At 37.3% G+C, this 24,714-nt stretch overlaps 1 protein-coding gene across 3 annotated transcripts in view; it reads right to left on the reverse strand.

The window, feature by feature from the left end:
* Window positions 1–24,714, reverse strand: part of TMEM117 (transmembrane protein 117) — a 566,206-nt gene that overhangs the window by 276,131 nt on the left and 265,361 nt on the right. For all 3 annotated transcript variants that reach the window (XM_032647238.1, XM_032647239.1, XM_032647240.1), the window contains one exon: window positions 1,946–2,045. In XM_032647238.1, the coding sequence (XP_032503129.1) occupies window positions 1,946–2,045 (100 nt within the window). The remainder of the gene's footprint in view (window positions 1–1,945; window positions 2,046–24,714) is intronic.

Consider the following 24,714-nt stretch of genomic DNA (forward strand, 5'->3'; position numbering starts at 1 on the left):
AGGTCAAACCATAGGTGGCAAGAGAGAATCCAGATTTCTGAACTCTTGTTCCAGTTCTCTTTTCCATTTTAGTAAGTAGAGCCATCATAAAGTGGATTCGAAATCATAATCCACAATTAATGCAGAAATTTCCAAAAGGCATTACCTCAAATTTTAAGGAAATTACAAGCTTAAAGTTCATATATTTCCTTTTAAATAGTTTTTCCCAATGGAAATAGATGAGGCAGCCTGGTCTTAATGTCTGGCTTATTCTCATTGCTATTTCTAATGATTACAAATAAATAACACCTTCAAGTTTCAATTTTAAAGTTAACAAAATGGAATGCATCTGGTAATTTGTTCTGGTAACATTCTAAAATTGAACAGAGGTGGGAGGGAGCTCAAAAACAGGCTAGACAAACTCTTTTATGGTTACTTGATACTCTTGCAGGATGATGACAGTAGTAGCAGTTAAGATATAACTGCTTCCTGTGCCCTGAAAACACCTGTTCTAGGTAAGAAGCAAAACTATCAATAGAAGTGGCAGTAACTGTTGTGAGAATCTCCCTACAGTATCAGGAACACATCTGTAGTTGCATGACCCTGCCAAATCGTGTTTAGTTTGGGCATCATCTTTCTTTTGATAAGTCCTCTCATTTTCAAGTGAATGAATTTGAGTAAAGCTAATTAGGATTAACTACACTTATGAAAGGTGTCAGGATTGGCTACACTTATGAAAGGTGTCAGGATTGGCTACACTTATGAAAGGTGTCAATGAAGGTTAAAGTGTTCCTTTTTTATGAGAGTCACGCTCTTTGCACTCTGAGATTCTCCTGTAAACTTACAGGACCTAGGGCCTTTAAGCTATATACTGTCTTTAATTAACTCAATGGTTAGAAACAGAAGTTACTCTCCTGGCAGATGAACTCAGCATGAAACATGGTTTGTCTAATTGTTGCAGACGTATAGTAATAAAGACTGATAATGCACAAAAGAGATTAAAACAGACAACTCTCAGAACTCCTTAGTTACCTATTAAGTTAGTAGGTTCAGTGAGGAAAACAAATGTAGAAAACTATTTTTAAAGTCCTTAAAGAATGTTTCATACGGTCTTTTGAGACAGGCCATACAGCATTTCTTACCTGAAAAGTGTACATGTCAGAAAACAACAAACAATCTTCACAAAATTATTTAGAATTTCACAGGAAAGAATTTTCCACTAATTTTATGAATGTGTATGTTTGTATGCCACACATATGTGCATATGTATATGTTTTTGTACATACACATATATATGCATTTTATAAATAAATATATCCTGGTGGACAGTCATTAGTATTAAAATTGTATTGACGTTTTTACCTGAGGTAAACAGATATTGCATATAATCTCTAGATTTGTCCATATTCATGAATTTGTTCCCCTTGAAACAGAGGTAACTATTTTGCTCTAAACCATGAAAAGCAATGTGTATCCAATAAAATCCAATTCACATTAGTTGAGAAAATGAAACTATATCTCTAATCCTTGGGAGGACAGAGGAATGATATAACAAAACAAAGAGCACGGCTGTGTCAAAAAGGGGCTGGAGATCAGTATGATGGGCTGAAAGGCACACAAACAGTTAGAGCTCAGCATTTCCTGTGACTTGTTGCTTGAAAAACCGGGGATAACTGGACTTGGGTTATCTAACAAACCAGTTACTGAAATGACTGTACGTTCAAATTTTGTGAAATAAATGAGACTTTCTCATGTTTGAGGGCTCTGCACAAATGTAATAATGCTAACCATGAAAACAAGATCCTTTTTTTTTTACTTTGGAATGTTATTTGACATGTAACATGAAATAAAATAATTCATGAAGTTATTTAAAGTTATTTAAAGTTAAAAAAAAGTAGTGTGTATCCAACATTATGAACATGTCTTCCATCTGACGTTTGAAATGGGTGAAGTTAAAATTTCTTACCATCCAAGCTGTGACAAAGTCCCCCATCCAGGTCCCTACTGCAGCTAATTTCATGAAACTTTCATTTCGGATGCCCATATAGTCTGTAATGATATACGCTCTGTGGAAACAAACACACAAGACATTGTCCGGACTCAGAGAGCCATACAGTCAAAGCTTTCTGGTTCAGCAACACGCGAAGGGGCTTTTTCCCCTTTCCACAAGCTTTCTTGCTTTCGTCTCATCATTTATGCTTACAAATCTGAAAGGCTAGGAGGAGCTCTGAGGGTGTCTGGGTCAGTTCTAATTAGATTTGAAGACTGACTGTGACTATACCAATTACCACGTGCCTTTTGTTTTTGAGCTATAGGACTGACAATAGCTTTTGGAAAATCAAACAGAAATACTCAGCAAAGGCATCATTTCACACTCACTCAAGTATGAGGAGTGCAGAAACAATTCCTGAATTAGAGTAACTTGAAAGGAAGAGAAGAGTTCACTTTCCTTCAGTTCTGTCGAGTCAGAACTATTGAAAAGGTGCTGGGAATAGGCTTTAAGTATAATATATCTGAATAATGTTCAGAAGAATATCAAGATTAGAGAAAATTTTCCACACAGTGATGTAAAAATTGACTCAAATATATGTGGTTTAAATTATTACTTAAATAGCAATAACCAGAAGACTTCATTTCATCACTCTTTTTACATAGCTAATTCTTGTTTGCTTGCTATATAACACCAATTCATATGCCTCACAGCTCAAAGAGAGATTCATAGGTACACCCAATCATTAAATACAAGTAATGTGACCATGCTTATTGTTTATTAAGCATTTTCATTTTCTTGTTTGATAGTCAAGAAAATTCTAAGTATCATTTTTACCATCTTGTAATTTCTCTGAGAAAAATGGGACTCAAAGAGATCACTTAACCTGCTCAATCAATACCACATAACAAATGGATGGTAGCTAGGAACCAAATTTGTCTCTCTCTCTATTTTTAACTCTAAGTTTTTCACTCAGACTTCTTTTACTTTATTTTTTTTTAAAGTTATTGGGGTTAGTTGCTAGATTTCTTTTCCTTTAAATTTTGTTCCTTTTCTTAAACATGATAATACCTGTACAATTTAGAGTGCCAGTTAAATGTGACTCTTCTTAGATTAACTTCATTTTTTAACTTTTTATTTCATATTGGAGTATTAACTTTAAAACAATATGCAGTAGAGAATGATATGTTTGTTAGTTATCTATTGAAACTATGAAGAAGCACATTTTTGAAGTTGCTGAGAATTAAACCATTTCCAATTCAGTTTTTTTTTTTTTTTTTGCGGTACGCGGGCCTCTCACTGTTGTGGCCTCTCCCGTTGCGGAGCACAGGCTCCGGACACGCAGGCCCAGCGGCCATGGCTCACAGGCCCAGCCGCTCCGCGGCATGTGGGATCTTCCCGGACCGGGGCACGAACCCGCGTCCCCTGCATCGGCAGGCAGACTCTCAACCACTGCGCCACCAAGGAAGCCCCAATTCAGTTATTTTTTTCCAGAGTTATTTCAGACAGTTTTTTATCCATAACATAAACAGGTATTTACATAGTTTTTTAATAACAAAAACAAATTTATGAATTCTCAAAACAATTCTTTTTCCACATGCTTCATTCTTTGGAGGGGCTATGTAAATATCTTAAAGTCTATGGAGGGTCTATGTAAATATCTTAAGGTCTCATCTCAAAATTCTGGGTCTCTAATTCCATGTGTTTCCATAATAGCCAAAAAATTTTTAGCTACCATAAATTGCATGCTAGCAATGTTCTAGAGATTGTTATTAGCACTTTGAAAACTGAATCTCCATCAACTTTCATATCAGAAAAGTGAAATGTATTGTTATTCCTGTTTCACAGATGTGGAATTAAGGCTTTAGAGAGTTTTTGCAACTTTCTCAAGGTCAAGCAAGTAAATGGACAAGATTTGAATCTAAATTTGATTGACCCCAAATCCAGGCACTTAACCACTGTGCTATACCTTCTTCCTACAAGTGTTAGTAGAGATATAGAAAACACAAAGAATATCTCTGTTCCCCAGTATTTTAGTAAGACAATGACAATCAAGAATTACTTCCTGTGAAGATAATTCATAATAAGAAGTCAAGAGTCGCATCCAGAAGCTTCAACTCCCTAGAGCTACCATTAGGTTTTGGACTCCCACTTATACTGAGTTCATCCATCTAAGCAGTTTTTGGGCAGTGAGCTCAGTGTACTATGGAGTATTAGCTCTGTTAATTGTCCAGCTTTTTCAATGACACCTATTTTGAAGATTTCATTCAATGATACATCTCTACGTGTCCACTCTGCCAAGTAATTCTAGAATACATTGGGCTAGGGTAGAAATTTCTGGCTACATTCTTTGTGGTTGTATAGATGTGTGTAAGAGAAGGCATCATTCTTCTATTTCAGTATCTAAAAATAGGGATGAGATGGTAAGCATGCAACAGGCCAATGATCCAGCCAAGAACAACTAAGAGATCTAAACAAAATATAAAAGTCACTCCCAAAATCTGCTTAAAGGCATCTGAGAGCTGATGAAGCAATGAGGACAAGAAAAACCAAGATACCAGATTGGAGAGAATTGTGGAAAGGTTAGCTATACTATATTTTCTCTGGAGACATTAACTGATTCTGTGTGCAAGGCAAGAAGAGGAGGATCTGGGGTTTTCCTGGGCAGAGGGCAGTCTCAGTGGGTTAGAGGGGCAACATTTGAAATTTAAGGAGCCAAGATTCTTGTGAGAAAAGAGAGGCCTAGAAGAGAACATGATACACAGTTGGTTGTCCTTTCAAGACATTTACCAAATTATGAACTTGAACACTGGGGATGCTGAGAGACTAAGCAGAAAGTCTCTGTAAAGTATAGCAGAAGTTTGGCAACTTCACCATGCTGAGGAAACTATTATAGTTCAGAGCCTGCTAGAGAGAATGGCCCAAGATATACAGGGATGTGGCAGGCTAGAGAAAACCAGAGGTGGATGGGTCCTTGATGAAGCTGTAAATCAGTCCTTACCCAGTCCATTCCATGACTGAATTAAAGTGATCAGCTTCTATTCTTTCCAACTAATAGAGGAAAGAGTGAACCTTTTCAGGAAGAATAAAGTATCATCTAGATCCTCTATACATTTTTATGTATAAAATCCATCATTCATTCAAAAATCACTAGGATGTTAAGAAAGAGGTTCCCATCACTGAAAACCATGAGAGAAGACAATAGCCAAAACTAGATAATAAGCTCAGGAGGACTGGGACTTATTTTAGATAATTTTTTCACTGTTAATTCCCCAGAACCTAGAGCACTGCCTGAAAACAGTAAGTGATCAATAAACATCTGCTTAATGTATGAATTAACAAAGTGACCCAAGTTATTCATATTTATTGATATATTACATAGGTAAACCTGTGTATATTAAACCTTAGAAACAGCAATAAAATAAGATTGAATTATGAAGAACTTTACCACAGAGAAAACCATTAAATACGTTTTTTAATTGTTTTGTGTTTTCACTTCTCCAACTACATTTGTATTTCCTTGATTACAGAATAACTGTCCTGTATTCATCTAGAAAGATAAGTCAGCACAAAATAGGGGAATGTCACTCCTCTGTGGCTGTGGGCACATGGTGAGTACTGGGCATGATAATGCAAAGGAGATGGCACAGAGAATTTATGAATTAATTAATATATTTAAAAGTGAAGAGTGATATATATAAAATTTAGTATTTATTCTAGACATCTCTCCAAAGAAGACATACAGATGACCAACAGGCACGTGAAAAGATGCTCAATATCACTAAATATTAGAGAAATGCAAATCAAAACTACAATGAGGTATCACCTCACACCAGTCAGAATGGCCATCATCAAAAAGTCTACAAATAATAAATGCTGGATGGGGTGTGGAGAAGAGGGAACCCTCCTACACTGTTGGTGGGAATGTAAATTGGTACAGCCACTATGGAGAACAGTATGGAGCTTCCTTAAAAAACGACAAATAGAACTACCATATGACCCAGCAATCCACTCCTGGGCATATATCCAGAGGAAAAACATGGTTCGAAAGGATACATACAACGCAATGTTCACTGCAGCGCTGTTTACAATAGTCAAGACATGGAAGCAACTTAATGTCCTAAATGGATAAAGATGTGTATATATATATATATATATATATATATATATATATATGCACAATGGAATACTACTCAACAATTAAAGGGAATGAAATATGCCATTTGCAGCAACATGGATGGACCTGGAGATAATCATGCTAAGTAAGTCAGAGAAAGACAAATATAATAGGACATCACTTATATGCAGAATCTAAAAAAATTGATACAAATGAACTTATTTACAAAACAGAAACAGACTCACAGACATAGAATACAAACTTATGGTTACCAAAGGGGAAAGGTGGTGGGGGGAGAGATAAATTGGGAGTTTGGGATTGACATATACACACTACTATATATATATATATATATATATATATATATATATATTTTTTTTTTTTTTTTTTTTTTTTTTTTGTGGTATGCGGGCCTCTCACTGTTGTGGCCTCTCCCGTTGCAGAGCACAGGCTCCGGACGCGCAGCCTCAGCGGCCATGGCTCACGGGCCCAGCCGCTCCGCGGCATGTGGGATCTTCCCGGGCCGGGGCACGAACCCGTGTCCCCTGCATCGGCAGGTGGACTCTCAACCACTGCGCCACCAGGGAAGCCCTACACTACTATATTTAAAGTAGATAACCAACAGGACCTACTGTGTAGCACAGGGAACTCTGCTCAATAATCTGTAATAACCTGAATGGGAAAAGAATTTGAAAAGGAAGAGATAAATGTATATGTATAACTGAATCACTTTGCTGCACACCTGAAACTAACACAATATTGTAAATCAACTACAGTCCCACATAAAATAAAAATGTTTTTTAAAATGATATATTGTACCAAAAAAATTAGTAGTTATTCTTAATTTTGCTGTTTTGGACAAATATAAAGAAGAATTACAAATATGCAGACCTGCCATAAAAACTTTCAACCACTAGTTCACTGATTTGCACATTCATTAACATTTAACAATACTTCCTGCTCAGGTTGTAAAGGACAGAGTGTACATATATTTATATCAGCAATTCTGGCCAGTTTGAATATCACATTAGACTCTGAAAATGTGAAGTTGTGGAGTTTATATACACAACAGTTTAAATTTTATTTGCTAGGAGTCACCGTTAAAGTTTTAGTTTCGTTCAGAGTTTTAGCTAATTATTTCAACAAGTCATACATCTTTTGTTTGTTTTGCTTTGAGCTTTGGCTGGCTTTCTATGCTTAGATCTAGAAAAGCTTGCAGTCTTACCAGCCTTCCAGGTAAGTATTTATTGTTGATATTTTCTTTAAAGATTCTAAATGAATTTCTTTTCAAGCTACAACTTCAGTATTTTTTTTTTGAGATTTCAGGCTTAATTGTCAAATCCATAACATATGTGTGTAAACGTCAACAGGATCTTGGAAAGGTTCATAATTATCATAACAACCTGAAAACATGAGCTACTAAGCCTACTGTGCCTAGCGAAACCTATGTGCTAAATGGCCATAAAGTAAACAGACTCTAACATGGGCTAAGTAGTCGATGAAATGATAATATAATGAATTGGCCTTACAGGTGAGAGTCTTGAGTACTAGCAACAGAGGCTCCAGTTTACTTCAGTCTATTACTTATATGTAAGTAGATGCAGTTAATGCCAGGTGGTTTAGGAGCTGAATCTCTAAAAGTTTAACAAGAGGCAGTAAACATAGATCACCAAACCAGTATGGATTCATGCTTCACTGAAGACCCATCTGTGACCAGCTGGATTCATGACGTCACAGTTGTCTCTCTCAGCCATGTTCGGGCAACATAAACAAGACTGGGGGCTTCATACACAAGTAAATCATGGACAAGAAGTTGACTTAGCTGCATTAAACACAATGAAACTCAAGCAAAAACTCTAAATGTTCTTAAGGCTTGAGGTGAAAATCTGTTACTATAAAATGCCAGAAATTAAACCTAGATTTATTATATTAACCTTTCTCAATCTTTGCACTTGTAATGAAATGATTAATAGCCTTTAATCCAGTCACTTGTTCAACTGTTATACAAATAACCGCATTTTAATATTTCTGCTCAAAATAGCTAGTTCTTGACTATTGAAAGACTTTGATAGAGCTCAATACATGTGTATGGACCTTCCAGGCAAGACCTAGGGTATGAAGTACAGAGCAAGATCCATTGGAAGGTGACAAATGCTGCAGACAATTGTTAGAAGGAGGCTGGAGTGATCAAAATTGCATCTGGACCCAAAAATGCTTACAGATAAAATACCAACGCAAATTCCCCAACTTTAGTCATTCATTCCCTCTAACTTCTATAAAGAAGACATATATAAGACTATAGATGGAGTTTTCATTGGACAAATCCATCCTGATTGTTAACACGTACACATATCAACTCTTCCTTTCATTTTTGTCTTGCTTAAGCCCATTCAGTGAAATTCGTTTGTAGTAGATACAGAAACCTTACTATAACATCAATTCCTCCCTGTCTTTTACCCTCAACATTTGGTTAAGCACTGAGGCTACTTCTGAAAGGGCCTCAAATCTATGCAGTTTTTCTGTTATCACCACTACCAATGTCTTAACCCTGTTCATAACCATCTCTAATCTGAATTACACAATAACCTCCTATTTCCCTGTGATTATCTTCACTTCACTATAGATTCCTTATTGCCACTATGGTAACTTCTGGAGAATTAATATGGTGTACTAGAAGAGCAAGAGTCCTGGAACCAGAAAGTATTAGGTTTGCAGACCACCTCCCCACTTTATGACCTGGGACAAATGAATAACTTGATAATCATCCATTCTCTTATCTGTAGAATGGGGATAAAAATAACTTCCCTTCACAGGGTTTCTTGAGGATTACATGCAATAAAGAATATAGAGCTTCTAGCACAACTATTTCATAATAGGTATGAAAAAAAAAATGTTAGATCTCTGACATACAGGCTCACATTTCCAAAATAATGTAGTGGTTCCCAAAAAGCAAAGCATGGATAAGAAGATCCTTCACTCTCTCCAAGCTATCTTATTTTTCAGATTCATATTTCATCTCACAGTCTCCTTTTTTCAGGCCCTCTTCCCCACCATAAAACCAATCTCACCAACTATCCCACCATTCTATGACGTACCTTAGCATCTTTGCATGCAATGCTCCCATTGTTTGGAATGCCATACCTTTCTTCTGGCCTAAGATTACTAACTAAGCCTGTCCACTGAGAAATCGACTGCTATTATTCCTATAAGTCACCCCTTCCCTGGTGTTACTGTAACACTTTGAATATACTTCTATGTTAAACAAATTTCCCAAAGTCTTCTAATGATTGTCTCACATTGCCCCTTTCTACCACAAGACTTAGTTCATCAAGTGTAAAGAAAATATTTCCTTAATCTAGGCAGCTGAAAATTTTTGTTCAGTGTATAGTATGATTTAGGAATACAAAAATACTTAAATGAATGAAGCAATGAATTAATTAATTAATATAAAAAGATTATTTAGATCATCTAACACCAGGGCCAACTAGAAAGAGAATAAAAGGATAAAGATAAAAACAAGGATTTGCAATATAAGAAAAACTAAAAGAAAACCACAGATAAATTGTGGGCCATGTAATTAATTATGATGTTCTAACAAAGTTAGAATAGAATATCACTCTATCATTTTTATACCTCTTCTAGAATAAAAAACTAGAGGGTAGGATATAATCAAATCAAAATAAAGAACCCATCTTTGACTTTCTGCAATCACACACTGGAAATTTATTTAATTTGAATATAAGTTAGCTGGCTAATAATGAAAAAAGTGAAATATTATAAAATCTCTTCATGGTATCTACTGAATCTTATTGTTTTAAAACACTCCTTTTAAATAAGGCTAGATATCAATCTATAACTTTGTGCACCAATTTACTGGCAAAAACAGTGAAAGAGCTATATAGCAAAATACATTTATTTTATCCATGTGAAACAAGAAAGAAAATTTATTTCATTGCCCTTCAAATGTATACTGGCAAATTACATTTGTCATTTGTCCTATAAAGTCAATGGTGAAGATAACTGCCAAGGAGCAGGATAAAGAAAAAAGAATGAAAAGAATTGAGGACAGTCTCAGAGACCTCTGGGACAACATGAAATTCACCAACATTCGAATTTAGGGGTCCCAGAAGAAGAAGAGAAAGGGAAAGGATTTGAGAAAATATTTGAAGAGATCATAGTTGATGACAAAGGATTAATCTCCAAAATATATAAGAAGCTCATGCAGCTCAATAACAAAAAAACAAACAACCCAATCCAAAAATGGACAGAAGACCTAAATAGACATTTCTCCAAAGAAGATATACAGACTGCCAACAAACACATGAACGAATGCTCAACATCATTAATCATTAGAGAAATGCAAATCAAAACTACAATGAGATATCATCTCACACCAGTCAGAGTGGCCATCACCAAAAAATCTAGAAACAATAAATGCTGGAGAGGATGTGGAGAAAAGGGAACACTCTTGCATTGCAGGTGGGAATGTGAATTGGTACAGCCACTTTGGAGAACAGTATGGAGTTTCCTTAAAAAACTACAAATAGAACTACCATATGACCCAGCAGTCCCACTACTAGGAATATACCCTGAGAAAACCATAATTCAAAAAGAGTCATGTACCAAAATGTTCATTGCGGCTCTATTTACAGTGGCCTGGAGATGGAAACAACCTAAGTGTCCATCACAGGATGAATGGATAAAGAAGATGTGGCACATATATACAATGGAATATTACTCAGCCATAAAAAGAAACGAAATTGAGCTATTTGTAATGAAGTGGATGGACCTAGAGTCTGTCATACAGAGTGAAGTAAGTCAGAAAGAGAAAGACGAATACCGTATGCTAAAACATATATATTGAATTTAAGAAAAAAAATGTCATGAAGAACCTAGGGCTAAAACAGGCATAAAGACACAGACCTACTAGAGAATGGACTTGAGGATATGCGGAGGGGGAAGGGTAAGCTGTGACAAAGCGAGAGAGTGGCATGGACATATATACACTACCAAACGTAAAATAGATAGCTAGTGGGAAGAAGCCGCATAGCACAGGGAGATCAGCTCGGTGCTTTGTGACCACCTAGAGGGGTGGGATAGGGAGGGTGGGAGGGAGGAAGACGCAAGAGGGAAGAGATACGGGAACATATGTATTTGTATAACTGATTCACTTTGTTATAAAGCAGAAACTAACACACCATTGTAAAGCAATTATACTCCAATAAAGATGTAAAATAAAAATAAATTAGTGATGCTAAAAATAAAAAAATTTAAAAAAAAGAGATCATAGTTGAAAACTTCCCTAACTTCCCTAACATGGGAAAGGAAATATCCACCCAAGTCCAAGAAGCCAGAGAATTCCATACAGGATAAACCCTAGGAGGAGCACACCAAGATAGATATTAATCAAACCAACAAAAATTAAATTCAGACAAAAAACATTAAAAGCAGCAAGCGAAAAGCAACAAATAACATACGAGGCAATCCCCATTAGGTTATCAGCTGATTTCTCAGCAGGCCAGAAGGGAGTGGCAGGATATATTTAAAGTGATGAAGGGGAAAAAACTACAACCAAGGTTACTCTATCCAGGAAGAATCTCATTCAGATTCAACAGAGAAATCAAAAGCTTTACAGATAAGCAAAAGCTAAGAGAATTCAGTACCGCCAAACCAGCTTTACAACAAATACTAAATGAACTTCTCTAGGCGGGAAACACAAGAGAAGAAAAATATCCACAAAAACAAACCCAAAACAATTAAGAAAATGGTAATAGGAACATACGTATCAATAATTACCTTAAATGTTCCAACCAAAAGACACAGACTGGCTGAATGGGTCCAAAAACAAGACCTGTATATAGCCTGTCTCCAAGAGACCCACTTCAGACCTAGGGACACATACAGACTGAAAGTGAGGGGATGGAGGAAGATATTCCATGCAAATGGAAACCAAAAGAAAGCTGGAGTAGCAAAACTCATATCAGATGAAACAGACTTTAAAATAAAGACTGTTACAAGAGAAAAGGAAAGACACTACATAATGATCAAGGGATCGATGCAAGAAGAAGATATAACAATTGTAAATATTTATGCACCCAACATAGGAGCACCTCAATACAAAAAGCAAATGTTAACAGCCATGAAAGGGGAAATTGACAGTAGCACAATAATAGTGGAGGACTTTAATACCTCACACCAATGGATGGATCATCCAGACAGTAAATTAATAAGGAAACACAAGCTTTAAATGACACAATAGACCAGATAGATTTAATTGATATTTATAGGACATTCCATCTGAAAACAGCAGATTACACTTTCTTCTCAAGTGTACACAGAACATTCTCCAGGATAGCTCACAACATTCTCCAGGATAGGTCACATCTTGGATCACAAATCAAGCCTTGGTAAATTTAAGAAAATTGAAATCATATCAAGCATCTTTTCCGACCACAATGCTATGGGATTAGAAATAAATTACAGGGGAAAAAAAGTAAAAAACACAAACACTTGGAGGCTAAACAATATGTTACTAAATAACCAAGAGATCACTGAAGAAATCAAAGAGAAAATCAAATAATACCTAGAGACAAATGACAATGAAAACACGAAAAAGAGGGAATTTTACAGGAATACAATCCTACCCCAAGAAACAAGAAAAATCTCAAAGAAACAATCTATCCTTACACCTAAAGGAACTAGAGAAAGAAGAGCATACAAAACCCAAGGTTAGCGGAAGGAAAGAAATCATAAAGACCAGAGCAGAAATAAACGAAATAGAAAAAAAGAAAACAAAAGCAAAGAGCAATAAAACTAAAGACTGGTTCTTTGAAAAGATAAACAAAATTGATAAACTTTTAGCCAGTCTCATCAAGAAACAGAGGGAGAGGACTCAAGTCAATAAAATTAGAAATGAAAAAAGAGAAGTTACAATGGACACTGCAGAAATACAAAGTATCATAAGAGACTACTGCAAGAAACTATATGACAATAAAATGGACAACCTGGAAGAAATGGACAAATTCTTGGAAAGGTACAACTTTCCAAGACTGAACCAGGAAAAATATAAAATATAAACAGACAAATCACAAGTAGTGAAATTGAAACTGTAATTAAAAACCTTCCAACAAACAAAAGTCCAGAACCAGATGGCTTCACAGGCAAATTCTATCAAACATTTAGAGAAGAGCTAACACCTATCGTTCTCAAACTCTTCCAAAAAAATTGCAGAGGGAGGAATACTCCCAAACTCATTCTACGAGGCCACCATCATCCTGATACCAAAACCAGACAAAGATGTCACAGAAAAAGAAAATTACAGACCAGTATCACTGATGAACGTATACACAAAAATCCTCAACAAAATACTAGCATACAGTATCCAACAACACATTAAAAGGATCATAAACCATGATCAAGTGGGATTTATCCCAGAGATGCAAGGATTCTTCAATATATGCAAATCAATCAATGTGATTCACCATATTAACAAATTGAATAACAAACACCATATGATCATCTCAACAGATGCAGAAAGAGCTTTTGACAAAATTCCACACCAATTTATGATCAAAACTCTCTACAGTGGCCATAGAGGGAACCTACCTCAACATAATAAAGGCCATATATGACAAACCCACAGCAAACATCATTCTTAATGGTGAAAAACTGAAAGCATTTCTTGTAAGATCACGAACAGACAAGACAAGGATGTCCACTCTCGCCACTCTTATTCAAAATAGTTTTGGAAGGCAATCAGAAAAGGAAAAAAAATAAAAGGATAATAGATTGGAAAAGAAGAAGTAAAACCGTCACTGTTTGCAGAGGACATGATACTATACATAGAAAATCCTAAAGACGCTACCAGAAAACTACTAGAGCTAATCAATGAATTTGGTAAAGTTGCAGGATACAAAATTAATGCACAGAAATCTCTTGCATTCCTATGCACTAACAACAAAAGATCAGAGAGAGAAATTAAGGAAACAATCCCATTTACCATCACAACAAAAAGAATAAATACCTAGGAATAAACTTACCTAAGGAGGCAAAAACTTGTACTCAGAAAACTATAAAACACTGATGAAAGAAATCAAAGATGACACAAATAGATGGAGAAATACACCATGTTCTTGGATTGGAAGAATCAATATTGTGGAAATGACTATACTACCCAAAGCAGTATAAATGTTTTGTAAAGCAGATTGAGAAATAGTGACGGTTTCAACTTTTTCTGTTGTATGAAATCCTTCTGGGGATATTAAGGAAGGAACTAAATTCTGCCTCTGAACCTCAACAATACTCAGGGACTGAAGGTTCAGTATTTCTGGTTGTGAGGGAGAGGAAGGATGGAACTTAAAACAGGAGTTGGAAATCCTGCATGATGAGTAGTTTATGTACTCTCTTCCAGCCAATAAAACCAGAAAATGACTTTTGTCCCACGAGCTAAGATGAGCATTTGCTACCTGGAGAAATTCAAGCAGAGAGTTAGACACCTTAATGAGAAGAAAAGCTATAAAAATACACCTTTTATATTAAACGAGTCCCATTACCTAAATACTGTTTATATGGGTTGAAGACAAGTTTCATCTCAAAGAAAACTGACCAGCTCTGCCCTCCCCCAAAAAAATCATTAACAATTGAAGATCACCTAGTGAAATAAGCAAATTCCCATTGACCACAATCCCCCTCCATACAAGTCTTACTGGTCACAAGCCTTGTTATGCACAGAGACTTTCCAACCATCTTTTACAGCCCACTATTGAAAATGAACTCACTTCATACACTACCATGTATTTGAGGCAAATTTCTAACAAGAAAAAAAAGCTCAAAACTAAACAAAAATGAGGTACTCATTCAGAGGAAATAGACAATACAGAGAGCAGAGAAAAAAGTGTCCAGAGAGAATAAAGATATTTTTCAGACATGCAAATTCAAAATTCAATTATATGCTGTCTATAAAAAAATACAGCTAAAACTAACACTACATGAGGGTTGAAAATAGAATAGTTAAAAAGGTTTAAAAGATAACATGCAAACAATAACAAGAAGAAATGTGGTATAGCTATAATAATATCAATCAAGGCAAAATGTATTATTATAAAGTGAGAGAACCTTACTAATGACAAAAGATTCAACCCATCAGGAAGATATAAGGTACCACCAAAATACAGGAATTAAAGTAAATTTATAAAGTGGTAAGAAAAAATAGACAAATTCACATAGAAAATGTATAAGATATCAACATATTTCTCTCAATAACCAATGAAACAAGCAGACAAAGATATCAGTGAGGACATAAAGGATTTGAATAAGATGATTAGCAAACTCTCTAATGTGTGTGTGTGTGTGTGTGTGTGTGTGTGTATATATATATATATATATATATAGACTCACCCCATATGTACAGAATACACATACTTTTCATGCAACAGAGAACATTTAGACATCTTGAAAATAAACAAGGCTATAAAGCAAGTCTCAAAATTTTTAAATGACTGAATTATATAAAGGATATTCTTTGACCATAATGTAACTAGACTATAAATCAATAATAAAAAGATAACTTGACAATCCCCCCAGATCTTTGGAAACGAAGAAATACACTTCAGGTAACATGTGAGTCAAAATTGAAATCTCAGTGGGACAGAGAAAATATTTTGAACTGGATAGTAATAAAAATATTGTTAGATATACCTAAAATCATGCTTAAACTTTCAATTTTAAACAAATATATTTTAAAAAGAACAAACGCTAAAAATTAATGAATTAAGAATCTTTCTCAAGAAATTAAAGAAGTAGCAAAATACACCCAAAAAGATAAAAATAATAAAAAGTTTTAAAAATAAAATTTAATTAAACATGTACGAAGAAAAAATGGAATTATACAATAGAGAGGATGAACAAAGTTGGTTCTGTGAAGACATAAAATTGATCATTCTCTAGCAAGACTGATCAACATATAAAGAGAGAAGGTACAAGTAACAATTTCTGACAAATAACCATGTCAGAAATGAAAAAGGGGAATTGCTGCAGATCCCGCAGAGGTTAAACAAATAATAAGTGTGCATTTGATGAAATTTAGATGAAATCAACACATATCTAGAAAAACATTTACAAATTACCAAAATGTACATAGGAATCAAAAAGAATTTAAAACATAGATCTATTCACAAACTTGAATGTATAATTAGAAACTTCTCCACAGGAAAGTTCCAGGCCCAGATGTGCACATGGGCCAAAGAGAAATGTGCAGGACTGTTTATAGCATCATTAGTTGTAATAGTCTGAAAGTGGAAACAGCCAGAATGTCTAGCAACAGAAGAATGGATAGATATATCACGGCACAGCCATAAAATGGAGACAATTCAACAACGAAAGTGAACAAATTACTATTATTCAAAGCCTGAATGGAGCTCAGAGACTTACATAAAAGAAGCCAGACAAAAATAAAAGAGAACATATTGTATGATTATAAGTATATAAAGCTCAGAAACAGGCAAAACTAAACTACAGTGATTAGGAAAGTATTATAAGTGGTAAAACTACAAAAAAAAGCAAGAAAACATAGAGCATAAAAGTGAGATAGGGGTTACTTTGGAGAAAGAGAGCTTTATTATAAGGAAAGACAGCCAGAGGGTTTCCGGGGTGCTGGCAATGTTTTGTTCGTTTGTTTGTTTAATACAAATGGTAGTAACACGGGTGTTCACTTAAAAATATTTGATAATAATTCACTTTGCAATAATTAAGCTGTATATACATGTTATATGTGCTTTTGTATAGGTATGTTATTTCCATATTTTCAAAAAATTTACCAAAAAGAAAGTACTTATAATTATAGGAAATATTAAGAAATGGTAGCTATTACTGTCACCTAATAGGAGAAACACTGGGGTCGCAAAAGACCAACACAGCTTTTGGGAGAAAATTATTTCTAGGTTGGATTGGAGAGTACCACAAAGGGACGTAGAGGAGCGAGAGTGCTTCCTGAAGGGTGACCAAGCCTGCTGTGTGGGACCAGTACAATTAGTGAAGGATCCTGGCTAAAGCAAGCATAGTATAAAAGAAAAATGAAAGATGAAGCTGAAAACTAATTACGTAGGGAAGGTTACTGAGTACCCACAAGGTAATTTAGCTCCTGTTTCTGAGCCTGTGGACAATTCACATTTGGAATTTAGATTGCTTGAGTTTCTTCCATAAGGCGCTGCATTTTAAACATCTTTCTGCTTTTTAACTAACCATGTTTCTTGGTATCTCTTAATGGAAAAGAGGTGATATCGCCTTATGAAATGCAAGAACTACCCGTTTGACATCCCTTACGCCTGATAAGGTACAGATTAAATCAAGTGCCATTTGAAAGACCTATAAAAATGTATTATCTGCTTCATTGGTTTCAAGGGGTGAAGCAGAAAGTCACCTAGAAGCACTTGTTCCCTCGGTTCCTGGAAGAATCACTTGGGTAATTTCCCAGGAGCTCCATGCTGGGGAAGTGGAATAGGCAAGGGTGTATTCAACGCTCTCCAAGATCCCTGACATGCAGAGACAGTCACAGGGGAGAAAATGGGTCCATCTGCTCCTCAAGAGGGGAGGTGCAGAGGCTTGTGGAGGACGTGACTGCAGCCCACTGGCAGGAAAGAACCGTGAGGCCTCCTCAAACAAAAGCCGTAAGCAAAGTGGTAGCCAAGCTGCTGACTCAGGGGCAGGGATGGGAGAGCTGTTTTCAGCAACCGTGTGACTGATGGGAGCTCTTCTGAACCCAGTCATTCTGAAGTGAGGGATACGCTCATGGCCAAGGTTGGGTCTGGGCCAGGGAGGGCACCAAGGCTGAGTGGACAGGAGTGCGTGTAACTAGGCAGGTGCAAGCTTCAAAAGTCACACTATATGGCAGCGAGACACATGGACAGTAGGAGAATAATCAATAGCTTCCTCTATGGCTCATAGTTGAAAAAGACCCCAGTGACCCCACATTGGACTAGGTAAGGCACTGAATTTAAGGTTAATCGGGTAGGTCAAACTTCAGAAGGGAGACTGGACTCCTTGCTAATGAATGCAGGCAGAGTCTCAAGTCATCAATTAGATAGGCTAAAATAAGTCAGGCCACCAACATATGGTGCCAGATATTCCTGCACGATCAGCTTAAAGCTGCTTGGTGCATATATCATCCTCCACAAACACTGAAAGCAGAGGCCTTGGGTAGGAATTAAAGGTTTGTTTGCCTGGAGATTTCTCTTCAGGCACCTCCGATACAAGGGGCATATCCAACCCTAAAAGCATAGCCACTTAAGACGCCTCCCCGTCTGCAATTTCACTTGAGAGGGTCACCTATTTATTCATTCTTTCAACAATATTGACTGAACACCTCCCATACGGCTGGAACAGTGCAAGGTGCTGGGAATACCAAGATGAGCAAGATGTAGTCATTAGCATTTAGCAAATGAAAAAAGACATGCAAATAAACCAACAGTGCCCTATGTGGAAAATGCTGTACACCAGGGGAGAGGTAGAGATGAGAGAGTCCCAGTTCTTTTGACATGAAGGGGAGGGGCCCGGGGAAGAGCAGGCTTCAAGAGGAGGGACAGAGGAAGGAAAATGCGTTTGAAGTAGAACGAAACAGACATACAAACGTAGAGAGGGTTGAAAGCAGCAAGCATGTTAAAGGGAGAAGCAGGGGCAGTTCCGGGCTGCTGTCCAGATGCACAGTGAGATAGGAAGGGAGGCCAGGGAGCCAGGGCTGCATCACTGAAGGCTTTGCAGAGCCTTCACAAAGTCTGTCTTTTTAAATACTGATATGGGAACATTAGAACAATAAGCCCCACTCAACTATCTCAACATCTACCTGAATATTATCGACTTCATGTCTTTAAAATGCTTTCTGGGCTTCCCTGGTGGCGCAGTGGTTGAGAGTCCGTCTGCCGATGCAGGGGACGTGGGTTCGTGCCCCGGTCCGGGAAGATCCCACATGCCGCGGAGCGGCTGGGCCCGTGAGCCATGGCCGCTGAGCCTGCGCGTCCAGAGCCTGTGCTCCGCAACGGGAGAGGCCGCAACAGTGAGAGGCCCACATACCGCAAAAAAAAAAAAAAAGTGCTTTCCATTTAGGAAACTGTTATCAGTCAGGGTACTCCAGAGAAACAGACCAGTAGGAGATAGATAGATAGATAGATAGATAGACAGACAGACAGATAGATAGGTAGATATACAGATAGTTATAGAAAGATGGGCACAAGTACATACACACACATTCACATAAGCAAAAAGATTTCTTTCAAGGAATTAGTTTATGTAGTTGTGGAGCCTGGCAAGCCTGAGATCTGCAGGGCAGGCCAGCAGGTTGGAACTTCTTGGGCAGGAGCTGATGCTGCAATCATCAGGAAGAATTTCTTTTTTCTCTGGGAATCCTGTTTTTGCTCTTAAGGCACTTCTACTGACTGGATGAGGTCCCCCACGTTATGGAGAGTAAGCTCCTTTACTTCAACTCAACTGATTGCAGATGTTCACCATATCTACAAAAGACCTTTACAGCAACACCGAGATTAGTGTTGGATTCAAGAGCTGGGTACGAGCTTAGCTAAGTTGACACAAAAAACAAACCAGCACAGAAGTCATATTCCCAATTTACGTTTAAAGATACACTTGTTTTTACATCCAAAAACTACAACTCCCATCAACATCTGCTACAACATTTTTAAGTCCCTATGATTGTAACTTTGGAATTTAACACAGAAGTCCTGTAACGTTGCCTCCACTTTCCCCAATACACGTACACACAAAATACACAAATAGTACCTCATCAAATAGAGATGATGCTTCTCACCAATACTCTGAGAAGTCCATACACATTTAGTCACACCTTAATAGTTTATCATTCAAACTGTGAAATTTCACAGTATTTCTGAAATTGTAATTCAATTTCCATGAACGCATACCTGCACCTTAATCTATAATGAGTTATGTTTTGTTGTTTCAGCACAAGACTCTGTAAGCTCTTCTCCTTCTAGCCCCTTTCTGAGGTTCTTACACTAAAATTATTTTTGCTTCAAGCATCAACATTTTACTCTTCTGTTTGCAGCTACATGGCAACAGGTAAATTATGTACATTCATGTCCAACATAAAAAGCATTCTTTTGAAACCCCAAGGTATTCACTTTTAGTTCCTCTTGAACATAGAGGTTGTGGTTATATTAGTCATTTTTATTACGGCCTATTTTGTTCATCAAAAATAGACTATCCTTTGAACACACTATTCTGTGTATATAATACAAGTAGCACTTTTTAGTAAGCAGTCATCAGCCTGTGAGAAACACCATAGAATGTTTAACAGCATATAAAATCACTGGCAGCCAGAACCTTGAATATCAGATACTATTTTTGGAATCCTGAGAGTTGCAGGGCATTATATAAACACAAGTAGAAGTATCTAGCATAGTATCCAATGCTGTGGGTGTTTAGTGAGTGTGTGTTAAATCTGAAGAGAAAGGGAGAGAAATTAATCTTCTAGAGAAACACAACCTCTGATGGGTGAGGAAGGGCTGGAAGTTGATATCAAACCAAATTGAGTATTGTATACATTTATGCTCAGTTATTGAGAGAAAAGCATATATTCATTATAAATTTGAGGATCACTCATACTCAAACATATACTTTTAGACATCTTTATAGAATCCTTAAGTGACTCATTCCCTGTGAAATTGTGGGTCACAAGGCAGGAGAGGGCATGGGGACACACCTCTCAACCTCTTAACAATGGTTGCCATGTATGTGTCCCAACTACCAGAAACCAGGACGGGGCCTGAGCGATCGGAGTCTGAACTGGGATCCCAAATCTAGGCTTAGCAGATAACTAAGGCCTATTTAAAGATGCTCAGACAATTGAAAAAACCAAATCACCAGCTCCAGGGAGGTGATTTAATGGAAACATGGGCACCAAAGTACAAAATCGGACCATGTCCGTAGGCAGGCACAAGGGAAGCTAGTAGCAACTACTGAGCTTAAAAGTAAGCCCTCTGGTATACACATGGTTAGCTTTTTTTTTTTTTAACATCTTTTATTGGAGGATAATTGCTTTACAATGGTGTGTTAGTTGCTGCTGTATAACAAAGTGAATCAGCTATATGTATACATATATCCCCATATCTCCTCCCTCTTGCGTCTCCCTCCCATCCTCCCTATCCCACCCCTCCAGGTGGTCACAGAGCACTGAGCTGATCTCCACATGGTTAGCTTTTTATCCAGCTCCTGGAGCTGGAGCAAGGGCATGGTAGGAGTGCTACCTACCAAATGAGCAGAAGATCAGGCCCAAGGGATGCCTCCAGATGAGTATCAGTATCAGAGCCTGGTGAAACGTACCTGATATTTATAGGCCATGCATAAATTCCCACATGTAAGGAAAACCAGGCAGATGGCACCTTTTACTTAACATTGCCTTGATAAAGTCATCAGTGGCTTTAGTTTGTCTAACAATCCACATGCAAATCAGCTGCCCTCAAAATTGAGAACAGAAGACAGCAACGAGGAAAATTATTACTTCTACTAATTTGAAGTTCTACTAATTTGAAGTATTTGTTGTCTATTTAACTAACTGTCCCTTTCCCCCTGAACTTGTCTCTTCACAATATGGCTTCACCTGATCTGGGCACACACATTCAAGGACATCAGGTAATGCACAGCGACTGTTCCAGCCCCCATCTTCTACCCTCTGCTTTGAGTTTTCCCTCTTCGAGCCTTCCAATCAACATTCTGTTGACTTTAAGCCTGACTCTTCCTCTCCACCCAGACTACTGCTACCTTAAAGAGTCTATCTGGATTTCATTTCCTCTCTTTCCAAGACACTGCTTCCCAGACTTCTCAGCTCTCTTCACCATGGTCCACAGGTGAGCTTGCCCTGCCCATCCTTCAGTCTTGATCAATGCTCAGCTCATTCTCAGTCCTGGTTACATCTAGATTCACCTGAGGAACTTTGAAGAACATCATTGCCTGGGCCCCTTCCCAAAAAAGCCTAACTTACACTGGTGTGGGCTTCAGACATCAGTATTTTTTTTAAATCTCCTGGTGATGCTAACACACAGCCTGACTTGAGAACCACTGCTGTAGCTAAGGCTTCTTTACACTGCTCCTGGTGGTCTGGAAGGCAATTTGGAGCGAGCATCATGGCCACATTGAGCCACAAAGGGTCTCGGGAGTCATTACAAAGGACCATTGTAAAGCAGAATATGCCGTAAGAAGCAGAATATAGTCTACGAATCATAAGCACCCTAAGAATGATAAGCACCAAAAGACACATTTAAGTACATTTGGGTAGATCAGGAATGATCAAAGCTGGGACTTATAAAAAGGAAACATTTACAGCCTCCTTACTTCCAACAAAGGACCCTCAGTTATTCATTAGACACTGTTCACCAGATTAATAGTCAATCTCATTCAGAAAAGCCGTGACCATCCAGCCATCAGGAGACATCTAAACTCTGCTCAGCGTGCTGAAATTCTTTTAGCTGCCCCAATTCCCGATGCCAGCTCATGAAGAAATGATGGAAATATCAAAGAACAATCTGCTTCAGAATCATTGATTTAAAAGCACATAGCATATGATGACATAATTATATCTTTGATGATTAACAAAACCAGAATTTATTTAAATTAGAGACCTTCTGGTTGAAATGAGCTGCAATCATGAAGGGATGTGCCTGGCACACGCTGCATTCCAAGTGGAGCATCAGAAGTGCTATAACCCCACCCTAACTGCTCTTGTTCACTTTGGAGTCAGTTTCCCCCCAAAAAAACCTATGGGTCATGAATTATGAGTAAAGATGGGCAGTTTAATATTACTTTCGTTTCTTTAGAAATTTGGGGAAAGTCTCTTTGCTAATGGCTGAGTTATATTCCCCAATGATGCCTGAGAACAGGAAAAATAAAATGCGAGAATTGTGTTTTAAAACCATAGATGAAAATGAAACTACTTATGACAAAATAAAAATATAGCGAGTTTTGTCCAAAAGGTGTCATACGAATAAACTGTGATGTTTAAAGTGAAAAAGTACTGATACCTGGAAAACGGAGGCTGAAGAAAAAATGCAATGCATATTAATTTTAATAAAATGATATACTGCATAATACTTGAAGAGCTAAGAGAAAAAGAAAAAGTACTTCCTTTCACCAATTCCTACCAAAATTTATGGATGAACAAAATAACATGGTGAACAATCTTTCTATTCCTCTGTTTCTCATACACATAGTAATCTCCACCCATACTGAGTCCCCCTTGCTTTTCTATGTCTGTGAGATTTTGCACATTGCTGTTTCCTATGCCAGAAATATCTTCCTTTATCTTTTTCAGCAGTCGACCCTTGCTTATCTTTTGAAATAAAGCTCCAGTATCACTTTCTCTTCCTTATCCTCTTCCCCGACCTTCTAAAGCTGAGTTAGGTTTTTCTGTCTTCTAAATCACAGTACTTTTTCCCCTGGTTAATCTGGCACTTAATAAACTTTTGCTGGTTGAAATAAACTTTTGCTGGTTGAATAATTCTTAAAAAGAAACTTGGGTCATTATTCAATGAGAAAGGAACTGGTCTGAATATAAAATGTTATTATTTTTCATGAATATATTGTCCCCTTTATTTTGTTGCTTTTCTTCTTCTTTTTTTTTTTCTTTTGCGGTACGCGGGCCTCTCACTGTTGTGGCCTCTCCCGTTGCGGAGCACAGGCTCCGGACGCGCAGCCTCAGCGGCCATGGCTCACGGGCCCAGCCGCTCCGCGGCATGTGGGATCTTCCCGGACCGGGGCACGAACCCGTGTCCCCTGCATCGGCAGGCAGACTCTTAACCACTGTGCCACCAGGGAAACCCTGCTTTTCTTCCTTTAAAAAGTTTTATTAATCATAAAGGTAAAAAAAAAGTTCACAATTAAAATAGAAAAAGCATTAGAAATTGAAGGGAAGATGTCATCTGACATTCCATCATTCAGAACAACTACTACAATTTCCTCCAATATATTTTCTACATATTTTCTAAATAAAAGAATCAAGGTGTGAGTAAGGACAAAATGTGGCAGAAGATTAGAGAGATGATAGATAACTAGATAGGTAATAATTTATAAAAATAAATTATAAAATGATTATAAACAAGATAACTGATAATCAATACATCCCAATAAATCTATAACACACATATAGTAAGACATTTTACTGATAAGATCTTTTGACTCGAAGAAGCAGGAGTTACTTGAAAGAGTCAGATAGTATCATTCTGACATATATCATGGTGAAGTGAACAGTAATGCCTGACCACAAAGATAAAAACACAAACAGTCTGCATGCCCGATATAGGTGATATTAAAATGATGCTCTAAATTAAGTGGGAGGTTATTGCATAATTCTCTTGTTTTTCTCTCCCTCACTAGTCAAAAGCAAGGCATAGCCTGGTTTTATCTCAAACCCCGATGACTTCAGGATCAGACATTGTGATTGTTCACCATTAGCCAATGCACTGGCAAACCCCAGCAGAGGAACTCTGTCAAGAGTATGTCCAGAAGGCCCAGGACAGAGTGGGTAGACTTTGGGGAAAGAACCAGTTATGGTGCATTTGATTCAACTAATGGGTTATGAAGAGTAAAAGGCATTGGGATAGACAGCTAAAGATCA

This window comes from Phocoena sinus, chromosome 10, assembly GCF_008692025.1.
Source record: "Phocoena sinus isolate mPhoSin1 chromosome 10, mPhoSin1.pri, whole genome shotgun sequence".
Lineage (NCBI taxonomy): Eukaryota > Metazoa > Chordata > Mammalia > Artiodactyla > Phocoenidae > Phocoena > Phocoena sinus.